This window comes from Colletotrichum fioriniae, assembly GCF_027942845.1.
Source record: "Colletotrichum fioriniae strain IMI 355084 chromosome Unknown scaffold_1, whole genome shotgun sequence".
Taxonomy (NCBI): domain Eukaryota; kingdom Fungi; phylum Ascomycota; class Sordariomycetes; order Glomerellales; family Glomerellaceae; genus Colletotrichum; species Colletotrichum fioriniae.
In genome coordinates, this window is record NW_027076837.1 from 824,922 (window position 1) to 838,570 (window position 13,649).

A 13,649-nucleotide genomic window follows, 5' to 3' on the forward strand; every position below is an offset into this window, starting at 1 on the left:
TAACGAGTTGTTCTCTTAACTACTGTTCATGAGCATTGCTACTATTAGAGCAACAAGACATTGATTTCAGAGGTGCTCTAGACGAGGCGTTTATTGATTTTTTAGAGCATAGGATTCCCACAGATTATCCCAAGAACGATGATGTTTCAGTTTCCCACGAATTCCTGTTGATGACAAGTCTATTTAAGTATATGAAATTCCCGTTGGGTTCCAATCTCGTCCACACTTGAGCCTGGCTGGCCTTCAGCCACCACATACCGCCAACCCCCAAGAGTCTCCGTGACGTCCATGAAGTCGCCTTACTGTTCAGAGAATGACAAACATCGAGGAAGCGGGATAGTGGCGTCTACCCCGTCCCTCATTTGACCTCATACGCGTTGATAGCCACCTCAAAGGCGTGGTTAATACCCTGCCCCTTCCAGATATCGTAGTCGAGCAAAGACTGGTGGTGCGGATCCTTCAACTTGCTGTGCAGGGCATTGGCTGAAGCCTATTGTCGGAGGAATACGTGGTTATTATCTCAGTTTCCACATCATTTCACGGATACTTTGCAGCAAAGAAGAAGAGTAGGAAAAATAGGGGTAAGGAACTTCACTCACCAACGCGGTGTACTCGAGCTGCTTCAAGACATTGTAAATGCGGTGGTTCGCGTACGACTGGTACTTTGACACGGGTGCCTTGGCCGTGATGAGGCGAAGGAGCTTCTTCAGGGACGGGTGATCGCGGCGCCAGGGGAGGTGAGGCCACGAGGTGCCGGCCTCTTCGGGTCTGTTGTTGTTGTTGTTGTTGTTGTTGTTGTTGTTGTTGTTGTTGTTGTTGTTGTTGTTGTTCTCTGGATGTCCTGGTGGCGGCGGTGTGGTGGGCCTGGTGGGTTGAATGGTGACCGTGGTGGTGACGAGTTGCTCGTCGAGGGCACGGGGGTGGTGGGCCATTGTGTTTGATGGGAGGCCGATCGTCATGTTTGCTGTTGTTTGGGTGGGCAGGGCGGGAGCTGTTGTTGGGACGTGGGTGATTTGGAGTTCGCGGCCGGAGTACTGCGATTCTGTTAGTCCTGATGAAAGTATGGGTGTGAAAGGGGGAGGAGGAGGAGGGGAGTGGCTTACCTCTTGGTAGCATGCGAGGATGTCGAGTTCATCTTCGTAGTGGAAGTGTGCGTTGACGAGGGCTTGTTCAATTTTCCAGAGGACCCATTCGATGTGACGGAGGCCGTCTAGGACAACCTGAGGTGGTGGTCAGTGAGTTCTTTAGAAAGGACTCATGAGGTCAAGGTGGCGGGACGAAGTCGAGGAGGTAGTCAAGTTCATCACACGGAGGACGCAAGGGAGAAGACCTACAATGTAAGGTCCCTTGTTGTGAACGAGCCAAGGAACATATTCATACTGCCACTGATACACAGCAGTCTGCAAGTCCCCAGTCTTCCACGCAATGCCCTTGTAATATTCACAAAGCTGTTCCCTAGTGATACCCTCATGGTGCCCATGCGGCTCCCGGTGCGGGGGGTCCGAATGAGGAGGGTGGGGAGGAGGAGGAGGGACACCGCTCCTCGCAATGGAGTTCATCGCGACGGTTGCGGCATCACGCAGGTTCTCGCCCTCGTCAGAAGCAGAGATGGAGTCGGAGCCGACGAAGGCGGCTGAGACCTCGAGCTCGATGGCGGCCCAGGCTACCTCGCCCGCGGCGGCGAGTTTGTATTCGTCATTCTCAGAGAGGGTGGTGACTGAGAAGAAGGCGGAGGGGTCTATGCCATGGACGGGGCCGGTGATGAAGTTTTGGAGTGGTTCACGGATGGCGGCGTCGAGGACTGAGTCTGGGACTATGATTGGTTTTGCGGATTCGGGGATTGTGGCGGCATGGGTGAGAGTCAGCAGTGCCGCTGGGAGGAGGAATTGGGACTTCATTGTGAGGGATTGGGATGAGGATATGAAAACGAGTGTGATGATGAGGGAATTGAAGAGGAGGATTATGAGGAGGATCGTTTGTTATATAGATCATCATGGCATCTCTGTCGGATAGACATATTGAATATCTACAGACTGCATCGTCTTGTGAATTGAGTTTCGGGGCGGAGTAGATTCTGCGTGATACCCGATTGTACGCTCACCTGGATGGATGGTTTCCCGAGAAAAGTTGGCGATGGAACTCTACTCAAGAGATGGCGCTTCTTCCCGCATGGCTCTACTCTAACGCGGCATCTCGAAAAACAGAAAAGAAGCAAGAAGTCGTATTTCAAGGGCTTTTCAGGGCTAAAAGTCGAACATGTGGTGTTGAAACCCTCAAACGCCTCTCCTAAGCCGTCAACCACATGTCGACGGCCCGTGACTGTGAGTTTCAATATATCCTGTCGTCGTCAGAACTAACGTTTTCTTCCCGCGGGGTAAACCACGTTTCCGGCGTCGGAGTGGGGTTAGTACTTCTTGCTGTTGCTCACATTGATCATCAAGGCATGAAGAGACACGAGCGAGACGAACGTGTCCCCACGCTTTTGCTAGGCGATGAGGTGACTTTCGAGTGGAATAGTCTTGTTCGAGTTAGGTTACTCATACCCACACGGCGAGGAAAGATCATCATCTGGATGAGAGATTTCCATGGGATTGCAAATGGTTCCGCATCGATTGTGCGCATTCGGCTTTCGGGATCGCGTGCCACGGGTGACGAGTTTCCCGAGCGAGCCACTGACTGCTCTTCAACAATTTGGACTGATACCGGAAATCTCGACGTAGACCTGTATCCGTCAAGTTCCCTGAAACAGCTCTTGAATAGCTAATGGGTCAACTTGACCATTTGCATCAAGCATGTGGTGGTATCGAGTTTGTTTCTTGATCATCTGGTGATGAAAGAGATAGATATGACTGTATGAGAGGAGGAGTACCTCATTTCGAACATAACTACAATGCTGCTTCACACTTATTTCTGCAGACCGTCATCCTCCGTTTGCAATCTCTACTTCAAAAGTGAGTGATAGCTCTCTTCAGTCAAGCGTACGATATCGCAGGCTAGATATGAATCTCATCCAGCTACCGTCAGGTCTCCTACCTAGGTCTGAAAGATGCAAAAAGGATTGATCTTAATGAAGTAGCAGCGATAGATAATCGCCCACGTGGAATCGGTTTCAATACAGTCCATGAGTCTGACCAAGTGCTGAGGGACGCTTTGCGAGAGGCGGAGGATGCGGTCAGGGCGGTCGACGACCAAGGAAGAGATCATGCACACTCACTGGCACATATACTTGCTAGAAAACTGCAGAAAGGTGACGCTCACACTCACCTGCCTGCTTTTGCCTGCCACGTAAGCTGTGCGTGCACGTCTTCTTAAAAAGGCTTCTTATATGAGAAAGCAAAACCGTTCTATAAGACAGCCAAAAGTCGAAAAAAATCAAAAGCAACCCGAGCCGGTATTGATCCTCTGGCCCACCTATACCCTAAGGTCAGTGATGAAGCTTCGGTGGACCATTCGGCCAACGGACCTGAACACCCAGATTGCATGGAGGTGAGGAGGATTGGCTCTAGATTAAATGCTAGTTGGGGGGAAGGCGTTTGAGGCGGGAACTCAAGTGGAAGGAAGGAACTCTAAGGCATGGCAGGTGAGCAGACACGGAAGGAGAATGGATAGGAATAGAGATGGAAGTAGTGTGCGCTTTCTTCCACCTCGAGGAGGATTTACTAGGGGAAGTAAGGTACCTTGAAATTTACTCCTGGAGGCAGAAAGGAGTAAGACAAACAAGAAAGTGCCGCTGAGAATTATCTTGAAATTTTGAGCTTCCTTATGTTCTATTCATCTCTTCCAAAAAGTCATCGCCATACCTTGTACTAACTAGTATTAGGAAAATGTATTTACTAATAAGATATGAAGCACAACACTTGGGGACCACTATCCCCTTCTTAACTCCATGGCCCCCCAAAGGAAACGCCTCGATTTGCATATTCGCATCTCACACCGCCCATGGACGAATACACCACGACACCAAGCCCTTATACCCCCCCTCAATCCCATTCCAGTCACCAGCCAGCAGGCGCCCCTCTAGGTCGGGGGGTCAGGTCAAACTGGCTGGGTGGTGGGGTGGTTCAAGGTAAACAATCAAATTGCGCCCCAAAACCTACTCGACGACAGGCTCCAAATATCCGAGTTCGAATCCCAGCATGAGCGCCAAGAGATGTAGCCCCCAGTTCAGCACTGGGGGGGTGAACTCTTTTATTTTATTTTTTCTGTGGCTGATTTTTGGACCTCTTTGATGCCAGCATGAAGATGGCGAGCTGCTCCCGCCTCTCTAGTCTGGGCATGAAAGGCTCTCAAAAGGTGAGACTCTAGAGCCACTGTCAGCGAGATTGGCTATTGACCTCACCGTTGCACGTCGTATCCGTTGTTCAACGGGCTGTTGATGATCTATTGCCATTGCTTCCTTCAGTCTAGGATAGTCCCAGACAACTCGCGGTGCACTCATCAAATCTGATCATTCTTCGGGGGGTCGTATGACGGGAGCATTTCGTCAGGGCTGACATGACCTCAGTTCAGGGGGATTGATCAGCGACTGGGTGGGTAGGCTGGGGGACATCTCCAACCAAAGCAGTAAAAGCAGTAACCAACGCGAGCCCGGAACAGCAAATGTACTTGTTATATTCTTTATTTTCTGGTAAGATGAGCAGCAGTGAGGCATGCCAATGCTCACATACATATCTGACCACTACCTCACTCCACTGTCCCACAACTCCATCGAAGCAGGGGTTTTGGGGGTAATAATAAAAATGAGTTGAGCCACACCACATCCCAAATTCCACGCCCTAGGCCTTTCAACACTCTCAAACACCGAATTGGAATAAAGATGAAAAATAGTATGCGGGGAGAGGCATACCCCTCTTGTGATAGACCACTCCAATCCCCTTTTCCCAATCAAAAACAGAATCAGATCCCAATCCTTTGCTCTGTACAGTAACGTGAACAACAAAGTAGCAACAACAACAACTTAGTGCGGAAAAAAGGCCATCTCGTGCCTTATGCAACGCGAACAGACGGACCTGACCCAAATGCTCAGTACGACACCTACCCTCCTCACTCGAGGCCCCCAATCCTCAGTAGCCCGCTTTGGTGTGTCGTCTAGGTAATACACGGTGCGCTTTCTAGCTGTGTCGAGTTCAAGAAGATGATGACTCGGAGTCCTTAGCCGCCAAGAGCTCAATCATCTTCTCGTATTCTATGTCCTTGTCCAGGGGGTCGCGGCCGACGGCCTCGCAGGACTCTTGGAAGACCTCATCTGCCGAAGAGGGCTTCTTGCCCGTTGTCTTTTCGGTTCTCTTCCACTCTTCAAACCATTTCTTGTTGAAACTCCGAACGAATTTGGACGTCACGGGTCCCCATTGCACTGACTGCTGCTTGGGAGCCGGATGATCTGGTGCTGTTGACTCCGGTCTCGCTATTTGGCCGCTTGGGCCAGGGGTATCTTTGCCATTTTGCTCACTGTTGGGTTCTTGCTCTCCTCGTGGCAAACGCATGGCGAGTAGGACGTATTCTGCCCTCGTCATGTTGTCCATCACATCGTCCATGTACCTCATGACTTCTTCCTGGGGTGCCACCGCTCTCTGCAGGTACTCGAGGTGACGAGCTGACTGAGCGTATAGCCGAACGGTGACAGGCTGGTAGTAGTCGAGCTTGGCATCACCTCCATACTCCAGCTGGCTGCCCTTGCGAACAATGAGGAACGATGCGATAGCCTGCTGTCCGCCGGGCAGATACTCGAGAATGCTGTATTTTGGGAACAGGTAGCGATCGCCATTTCCACCAGCAAAGTCTAGGCAAACGCCTGAAATCTCAGGCCTCGCAGGTGGCGGGGGACCCTTTGACCGAAGCGCTTGCTGAGGAGGATGCTGTATTTGTGGGGCCGCTGGAGTCGGGGCCGGTGAAGCAGCAGGCGTAGCTGCCGCGGGTTTGGCGGGGTGCCCATTCGCGGTGCCGTTGATGGCAGCTTGTGTCGTCGGGGTTTGAGGCGTCGGGGTGTTTTGCGCACTCTTGAGTTCCTTGTGTAACTTGTCGAGAGATGCTTTGAGGTCGGTGGCGTCGGTGAAGCCAGGTTTGTTTTCAGCTATCCGTCGGATCATAGTTTGCAACGGTTTCGCATCCAGAGCCGCCCTCACCAATGCCACAACCAAAGGGTCGCTTCCGCGCGGGGGTAGAAGTTCTGATGACTTTTGCTTCGGATTCGTAGCAAGTACGATGTCTAGAATGGTCCGTACCTCGTCGGCAAAATACTTGACTGTCCTCCCGTCAACCAATAGCCTGTCAGCTGAAGGACCCTGTTGCCCTCCCTTCCTCTTATACTCCGCCGTGATTTGATCAATGATCTTTTGAAAGTTGCTTAGTTCATCCGGCTTTGCTTCACCAGCAGCGACCCGTTTCATCAAGTCTCGTAGATGAGGGTCCTCAGATGCCTTCTCGGCCAACGTCATAATAATGGGATCAGTCCCTTGTGGTTTTGCCGCCGGTGGTTTTGCGGCACCCGGAGCCGGTGTTGGCGTTGAGCTCGATGGTCGCGAGTTTGGTGCTGAAGGTGCCGCAGCCAAAGGAGGAACGGGATGTGATGGCGTTCCCGGCGCTGCTGCTGGGACTGGTGCCGCAACCGCCGGGACCAATGGAGCTACCGGCCGTGGCGGAGGTGGTGTCGCACTGGCGGTCCGCATAGGCTCCAAAGGGCGCGGCGAGGGCATTACTTTGGGTGGCTCGTTCGCAGCCGACGAAGGCGGCCGAGACGGTGGTTGCTGAGGAGCAGGTGACGGAGGTGCCGGACTCGGCGCGGAAGGCGTCGGCTTCGAGTCGTTGAGAGCGAGTGCAGGACTTGGGTTCGGGTTTGCTGGTGTAGGCGGAGGGGGCATAGCTCCATTGGGAGGACCATATTGCAAAATGGGCCTAAAGGTAGCTTGCGTGGTGGGTGCGGGAGGTTTGGGGTCCTTGATCGCCCAAAGGGTAACATCGAAAACGTGCGGCTCGATCGTGATTGTGCAGGGCCCAATCTTGCTCATGGTATCTTTGGGTGGATTCTTGGGGTCTTCGGTTGCGTTTTTCTTTCGTCCGGGTTTCGTCCAGTACTTCTCGAAAAGCCCCTCGGCCAGCCATTTGTGTCGCGACCGGCTCAGCGATTCGGCAAGAACACCACTACGGGCAAAGGTCAGTTGTGTGCATTCAAAAGCCACGTCCAAGCCGGCGGCTAGATCTCAGAGCCTGTGGCCTTACCTCTCTTGAAATGACTGATACTCCTTCGCGGGGAGGTCATCGGGTTGGGCATCCTCGACGGTCGGCAGCGGCTTCCCGGCTTGAATGGACTTTGGGAGCGAAGGGGGCGGCGGCGGGGGTTCCTCGACTGTTACTGGGACTGGCGTAACTGATCGGGGTTCGGGAGGGGTGACGGTGCGCTTCTTTGCGACGTGTTCGACACGCGCCGCAGCCCTGGCGGGCAACTTCCTCTTCCTCTCCATGTCGAATGAGCCGTTTCCCCGTCGCAGAGTTCAGGGTATCACGAGTAGGTTCCCGAGCGTGTCGGTATTTTCATCATCAGCGAGAGAAGCCACAGCCCTTGTCTGCGCGCGGCGCCGTTGTCGTACTCTCTTGAGAGGAGTGGAGGGGGCACGAGTATGCTGCACGTGGGAGAGCAGGGGAGATGGCAGTGAAGTCGAATCGTGAATATATCGGCTTTAAGCTGTTCGCGGGATATCGGGATTTCGTCTCATGGGGCGGCGTCTGCGTGGGCTTCGCGCGTGTGCTTGTGTCGGGAGTATGGAGGAATGGATTTGGAGACTCGGGGAAGGGTTCGTGTGAGTGAGTTGAATTGGGGTGGACGGGATATTAGCATGGGGAGCTTTGTATGGGATGCATCAGCGGCGACCAGCAAAAGGCATGGAAAAAAAGGTACAAAGTGAGATGTACCTGAGGCTCCGGCTGGGCTGTTGCCGCCTCTTTTTTCTTTCGGAGATGCAAGAGCGCGGTTGCTCATTCTGCTGTGCTGCTGCTGCTTGCCTGGTACCAAGGTACACCCTCCACCATGTCCCACGTCCAGGTAGGTCCTTCCCACTTGGTGCACGTCGACTTTCCGCGGTGCCGTGCCGTCCAGTCGCAGCGGCCGAAAGAGCAGGCGGGCTGTGAGTTTAACAGGGACAGCCGTATTTGATTGGCCTGAAGCAGGACCGGAAAAACTGGGCACATTGCCGCGCCCTGACTGGACGAAGCGCACGGGGCACATGGGGTCTTGGGTTCCATAGAAGGGTCCCGCCCGCCACTCACATCGCGCCAAAATCGTCGCATGCTTTGTCATGTACCTGTGTACCGCGATACCGTGGCGCATGTACCTCGTTCTGCAATGCACCTACTCCGGGTTGGTCCTTCTCCTGGCACATCAACCCAGAGCCTCCTGTTCTTCCACCTACCTTAGGTAAGGTAAGGTACCTGGTTCCCTTGGTTCTTTTATTGCTTTCTCCCTTACAAATCCTACCTTACTTGCCGATGTGTCGTGCAGGTCACCAGGTCTACCGAAGCCGCTGGCGGGCCCTTGCTGGCGTCTGCGCAAGCCCACAATGGTATGGGGGGAAACTGTAGATGTGTGTGAATGATTGTGGCTGTGAAGCTTGGAGAAATGGCCAGACCAAATTACTCTCGTGGTACTTTGTAGCCATCTCTCCGCATTTAGCAAATTAACCCGACCATAGGCGCGCTGCCAAGTCCATGCACAAATACCCAAGTAACTCAGCATTGGCTGTCATCCGAGTGAATCAAATTCACTAAATGGAGTGCTTCCGTTCGTCTATATCATAAGTGTCAATTTTAAGTGAATAGGCAGTGGTGGCGGGGAGAAAAGCGCATCTGATACCGACGGATGATCCTTTGTCGTCGGCGTGCGGCTCAGACCAGAGTTGCGAAAGGTCGCCGCATTCTGGGGACTGCGCTTACTAGCGGTAAATACTTCGAATTGGTAGGCATAACCACGCAAAAGGAAAGTACACTCAGCTAAAGGCCTCCATGTCACCATCCCTGCGGGTTCGCAGGCAATTCCAACCTCAAGCAAGGAACCAGTTCGCCAAGGCATCACCGATGGTGGCCACATCACCGCCACCCGCCATGTGTAGATAACTCGGAAGTCTCGCAATCTCATCTCCAGGGTCTTTCACATCCCTCTACATCTTTGTATTAGCAGAACAATCCGATAATGACGGTTCCGCTTTCGCCGATCCTCCGGACGGCCGTCTGGGTCGTGGCGGCTCCGCTGGGCCTCTACTTCACTTTCCTGGCCCTAGGCGCAACACCTTTCTTCCAACGACAGTAGGACTTGTCATCTCAAATTCCAAACTCCAGGTCGTCATTTCTAATTCTTTATTTGCAGTTTCCTGTACGCTCACAAGATCAACACTCTCTGGTGGCGTGACATTGATAAGCCTGAAAGATGGGGCTTTGCAAGTAAGTCTACGCACCAACCCCATGTAAGACGCGCCATCGCTGACACCGCTGCCTGTAGAGGGCCAAGCCACGCCTTTCTCGCTTGACACTCCAGACGGAGTGAGCTTGTATGCGTGGCATGTTATGCCTCTGCCTCAGTACCTGAAGCAAGAGGAGAGATTCTCTGTGCAGAAGGGTGGCTTTTGCCAAGATTTCACCGAAACCGAGTCTTTCAAGGCTTTGAAAGAGGATCCGGATGCTCGGGTTGTACTTTCATGTAAGTCATCACTATCCTTACATATGCTTCTAAACGCTAACGGGTCGTAGTCCACGGTGTAAGAAACGCACAACTAGTGATTTCCTATGCTCTCATACTGATCATGTGCAGAACGCTGGAGACATTGCGCAAGGTCATAGGCCAGACAGCTATCACGTCATTACTGATACTTCATCATACCATGTCCTGGCAATCGACTACCGTGGCTTCGGTCACTCAACAGGTCGCCCATCCGAGTATGGTCTGATCCAAGATGCCGCCACTCTGATCGACTGGGTTATCAATGTTGCCGGCGTGCCCTCCGATCGTATCGTTCTTCTTGGCCAGAGTCTCGGCACAGCCGTGACGAGCGGTGTTGCCGAGCTCTACGCCTCGCAAGGAATCGAATTTGGCGGTGTAATCCTCGTCGCGGGCTTTAGCAACCTACCCAAGATGCTGAGCGGCTACAAGGTTGGCGGCCTGGTTCCCGTGCTGGGACCCCTGAAGGTCTGGCCAGGCTTCTTGGAGTACATGGAGGGCTTCATCTACGACAAGTGGCCGTCGGTGGATAGGCTGGAGAGCCTGGTCAAGCTGACCAAGAGACGGCTTCGCTTGACGCTCATCTCGGCCAAAGACGACGCGGACATTCCCTGGACGGAAAGCAACAAGCTATTCCGCGCCGCTGCCAATGCGACTGTTCCCGGGGGGCTGAGTGACCATTCATTCGAGGCGTGGAAGGACGTGCGCACTATCCACAAGGGCAAGAACGCCTTTGTGACTACGTGGAACGCCGAACCAAACATTATAATCCGCCAGGAGCTTTTCCCACACGGTGGTAAGTCAACTGGAATAATGCTAGTCTCGGCAAGGTATTCTTTCTAACTCTTGCAGGACACAACGACATCATGGGGTACGCGCCGGTAATACTTGCTGTGATGCGTTCCTTCGATCTCGCAGGCACGGCTTATGACATGGCTGGATCGGACACTAGCAGTAGAACGTTGTAACCGCGGTCATGGGCTTTCCATGCCGGTATCTTTTGCATAGAACTCAAGAGCGCCAGCATTAGAGTAGAGCGGGAGGTAGTTGGTTGTTGTACCTTATGGCACCTTTCCGGGGGTGTAATGACTTGTTTAGAAAGGGCAGCAGTCGTGACTTTTCTATTGGCGCTTCGGTCTCCTGGTATAGAATTGATCTGATTTGGCATGATATCTACCTTACACCACCTCGGCTCTCATTCTCGCTGCCTCCAGGGCATGAAGAAACAGACCACTCAATCGCAATACATACTGAACAGCGTGTCACTCGGGGCTCTAAGCCTTGAAATTTAAGCCTTGAATGGACTAACTCTGACTTCTCAATCAGATGTCGCCTCAGGCGAGTATGCAGCAAGCCATCTTTTTGTGCAATGCTGTCTTGGTTATACTCCATAATGTGTGGATAGCATCTCGCTGTGGCTTTCCAAGGTCTAAGTAGGCACTCAGGAGGGAAAGTGTGCCTTGCAATAAATGCATAAAATCAGAAATCGAGAGTAAATAATATTTGATCTCTTTAGTAATGAGATCTAGGAAAAGACAATACCTCCAATTGAAGTTGTCATGTTCACCTTATCTACCCAGTGAACACATTGAACTTTGGAGGTGAACCAGTCGTCCATAACAAGGTACGGTACGGTAGGTACTGCACGTTGTGACGGTCTTTCCCGGTTTAGCGCCAGGGTGTTGGGGAAAGAACGATCGCCGCACCGCGGGTTGGCACCTTCTGCCCCGCAGTGCCATGGCCCCTAGCAGGTGACCCCGCCATGATGCAGTCACACACAAACACACAGCTGGAGCCTGTACCGCCTGGGAACACAGCTGGCACATGAAACTGTCCTCTCTCGCGCCAAAACTTCTTCCCCGCCATTCCCACCTCGCAAGCTTGAACAGAGCTCCAAGAAGCTCCCACCAACACCCCCGAAAATCGACCACTTCCACCACAAACCGTCGAATCGAGGACAACAAGATGCCTGCCGAAGAGTCCAAACCTCTTGACCCGGCCGTCAAAGACGCCAACGACACCCTTGCCGAGGCAAGCGACAAGGGCAAGGGCAAGGAAGTCGAGGTCGAGTCCGAGGACGAAGAGGAGGACGATGCGCCTGAGGCTGCACCCGGCGCAACTGCAGATGCTCCCAAGAAGAAGAAGAAGAAGTCCAAGAGAAAGAAGGTCAAGGATGCGCTCACTGGCAAGCCCAGCGACCCGGAGGCTGCCATCAAGGAGGCCATCGGTGGCCTGACGCCCCAGCAGCTCACCGAGCTTCTCGCCCTGAACCCGGCTTTGGCGAACGAGCTCGGGGTTGGAAGCTCCAGCAACAAGTCGGCCGAGGAGACCGCTGCGGCGATGAAGAACTTGAACCTGCAGGACATCATGACGGGCCTGGCCTCTGCTGGCAAGAACGCCAAGGATATGGCGAGCTACAAGTTCTGGGCCACGCAACCCGTGCCCAAGTTTGGTGAGGCGGAGGCCAAGGTTGAGGATGGCCCAATCCGCATTCAAAAGGTGGAAGAGGTTCCTACGGAGGCGTCGCCAATGGTCGCTGGCTTCGAGTGGGTTACAATGAACCTCGAGGACGAGGGTGAGATGAAGGAGGTGTACGAGCTGCTCAACGGCCACTATGTCGAGGACGACGAGGCCATGTTCCGCTTTAACTACTCACCGGCTATGCTTAAATGGTAAGTAGTCTGCTTTGACTCACACTCAGACAGGCCTAAGCTAACCATCTTCGCAGGGCTCTCATGGCTCCTGGCTGGCGCAAGGAGTGGCACGTCGGCGTCCGCGCGACGCAGTCTAGAAAGCTCGTTGCCTTCATTTCCGCCATCCCGTCAACTTGCGCGTCCGCAAGAACGTCGTCACTTGCTCCGAGGTCAACTTTATGGTTGTGCACAAGAAGCTCCGTGGCAAGCGCCTCGCTCCCGTCCTCATCAAGGAGATTACACGCCGCAGCAACCTGCGCGAGATCTGGCAAGGTCTCTACACGGGTGGTGTTGTGCTGCCCAAACCCGTCAGCACATGCCGTTACTTCCACCGCGCCCTCAACTGGCAGAAGCTGTACGAGGTCGGTTTCAGCCCGCTGCCCCCCAACAGCAAGCCGCAGTACCAGATTCGCAAGTACCAGCTTCCGGATAACACGTCGACCAAGGGCTTGCGCGAGCTCCAGGAGAAGGACCTTGATGCCGCAAACGAGCTTCTGGCCAAGTACTTGAAGCGTTTCGACATGGCTCCTGAGTTCTCCAAGGACGAGTTCAGGCACTGGTTCCTGCACGACAAGAATGCCCCTGGCGAGCAGGTCATTTGGACATATGTCGTCGAGGTTCGTCCCATGTCACCCCATACCTTCTCTGCTCAAAGTATACTGACATCCAGCTAGACTAATGGAAAGATCACCGACTTCTTCTCCTTCTACTGCCTCGAATCTACCGTCATCAACAGCTCAAAGCACCAAGTCGTCCGCGCCGCCTACCTCTGGTACTACGCCTCCGAAGTCGGCCTGGCCACGCCCCTCGACAAGGCCGCTCTTAAGACACGGTTGAACTCCCTTATCGGCGACGCCCTGATCTTGGGCAAGAAGAACAAGTTCGATGTCTTCAACGGTCTGTCTCTGCTCGACAACGGCCTCTTCCTGGAGCAGCAGAAGTTCGGCCCCGGTGACGGTCAGCTCCACTACTACCTTTTCAACTACCGTGCGGCCCCCATTGCTGGCGGCGTGGACCGGAGAAACAAGCTTGACGAGGAGAACCTGAGTGGCATTGGCTTGGTAATGTTGTAAGTCGCATGAGGTTATGAGCGGATGAAGGAGAAGGAAAACCCAAGGGTGGTGAGCACAGCGAATAGCTGCATGCATACCGGCGTTAGGGGGTGAATGTGAGGTATCACAGTAAATGAATCAAGCCATCACGAGCTATGACTATTTTTCATCGTGTGCCATGTCACAATTTGCCATGCTCTTGCT

The 13,649-nt window shown here is 53.4% G+C and overlaps 5 protein-coding genes across 5 annotated transcripts; 2 read left to right on the forward strand and 3 right to left on the reverse strand.

Annotated features, from left to right (window-relative positions):
• Window positions 1-358: 358 nt before the first annotated feature.
• N0V96_000229 (uncharacterized protein) lies at window positions 359-1,898 on the reverse strand (the record flags this gene model as incomplete). The annotated part of the gene is made up of 4 exons (XM_053191624.2): window positions 359-490; window positions 600-1,034; window positions 1,104-1,220; window positions 1,335-1,898. 4 exons carry the CDS (start codon window positions 1,896-1,898, stop codon window positions 359-361), a joined length of 1,248 nt encoding a protein of 415 aa, XP_053050708.2.
• Window positions 1,899-5,126: 3,228 nt separating this feature from the next.
• On the reverse strand, window positions 5,127-6,434 carry N0V96_000230 (uncharacterized protein; the record flags this gene model as incomplete). Its single annotated transcript, XM_065755872.1, has 2 exons — window positions 5,127-6,264; window positions 6,430-6,434. 2 exons carry the CDS (start codon window positions 6,432-6,434, stop codon window positions 5,127-5,129), a joined length of 1,143 nt encoding a protein of 380 aa, XP_065615112.1.
• A 10-nt stretch (window positions 6,435-6,444) lies between these two features.
• N0V96_000231 (uncharacterized protein) lies at window positions 6,445-7,457 on the reverse strand (the record flags this gene model as incomplete). Its single annotated transcript, XM_065755873.1, has 3 exons — window positions 6,445-6,891; window positions 6,963-7,137; window positions 7,216-7,457. The coding sequence occupies 3 exons, from the start codon at window positions 7,455-7,457 to the stop codon at window positions 6,445-6,447; spliced, it is 864 nt and encodes a 287-aa protein (XP_065615113.1).
• A 1,721-nt stretch (window positions 7,458-9,178) lies between these two features.
• On the forward strand, window positions 9,179-10,668 carry N0V96_000232 (uncharacterized protein; the record flags this gene model as incomplete). The annotated part of the gene is made up of 6 exons (XM_053191622.2): window positions 9,179-9,291; window positions 9,353-9,426; window positions 9,485-9,682; window positions 9,733-9,740; window positions 9,794-10,496; window positions 10,553-10,668. 6 exons carry the CDS (start codon window positions 9,179-9,181, stop codon window positions 10,666-10,668), a joined length of 1,212 nt encoding a protein of 403 aa, XP_053050706.2.
• Window positions 10,669-11,665: 997 nt separating this feature from the next.
• On the forward strand, window positions 11,666-13,466 carry NMT1_1 (glycylpeptide N-tetradecanoyltransferase; the record flags this gene model as incomplete). Its single annotated transcript, XM_065755874.1, has 4 exons — window positions 11,666-12,372; window positions 12,429-12,498; window positions 12,543-13,010; window positions 13,068-13,466. The coding sequence occupies 4 exons, from the start codon at window positions 11,666-11,668 to the stop codon at window positions 13,464-13,466; spliced, it is 1,644 nt and encodes a 547-aa protein (XP_065615114.1).
• Between the last annotated feature and the right edge of the window lie 183 nt (window positions 13,467-13,649).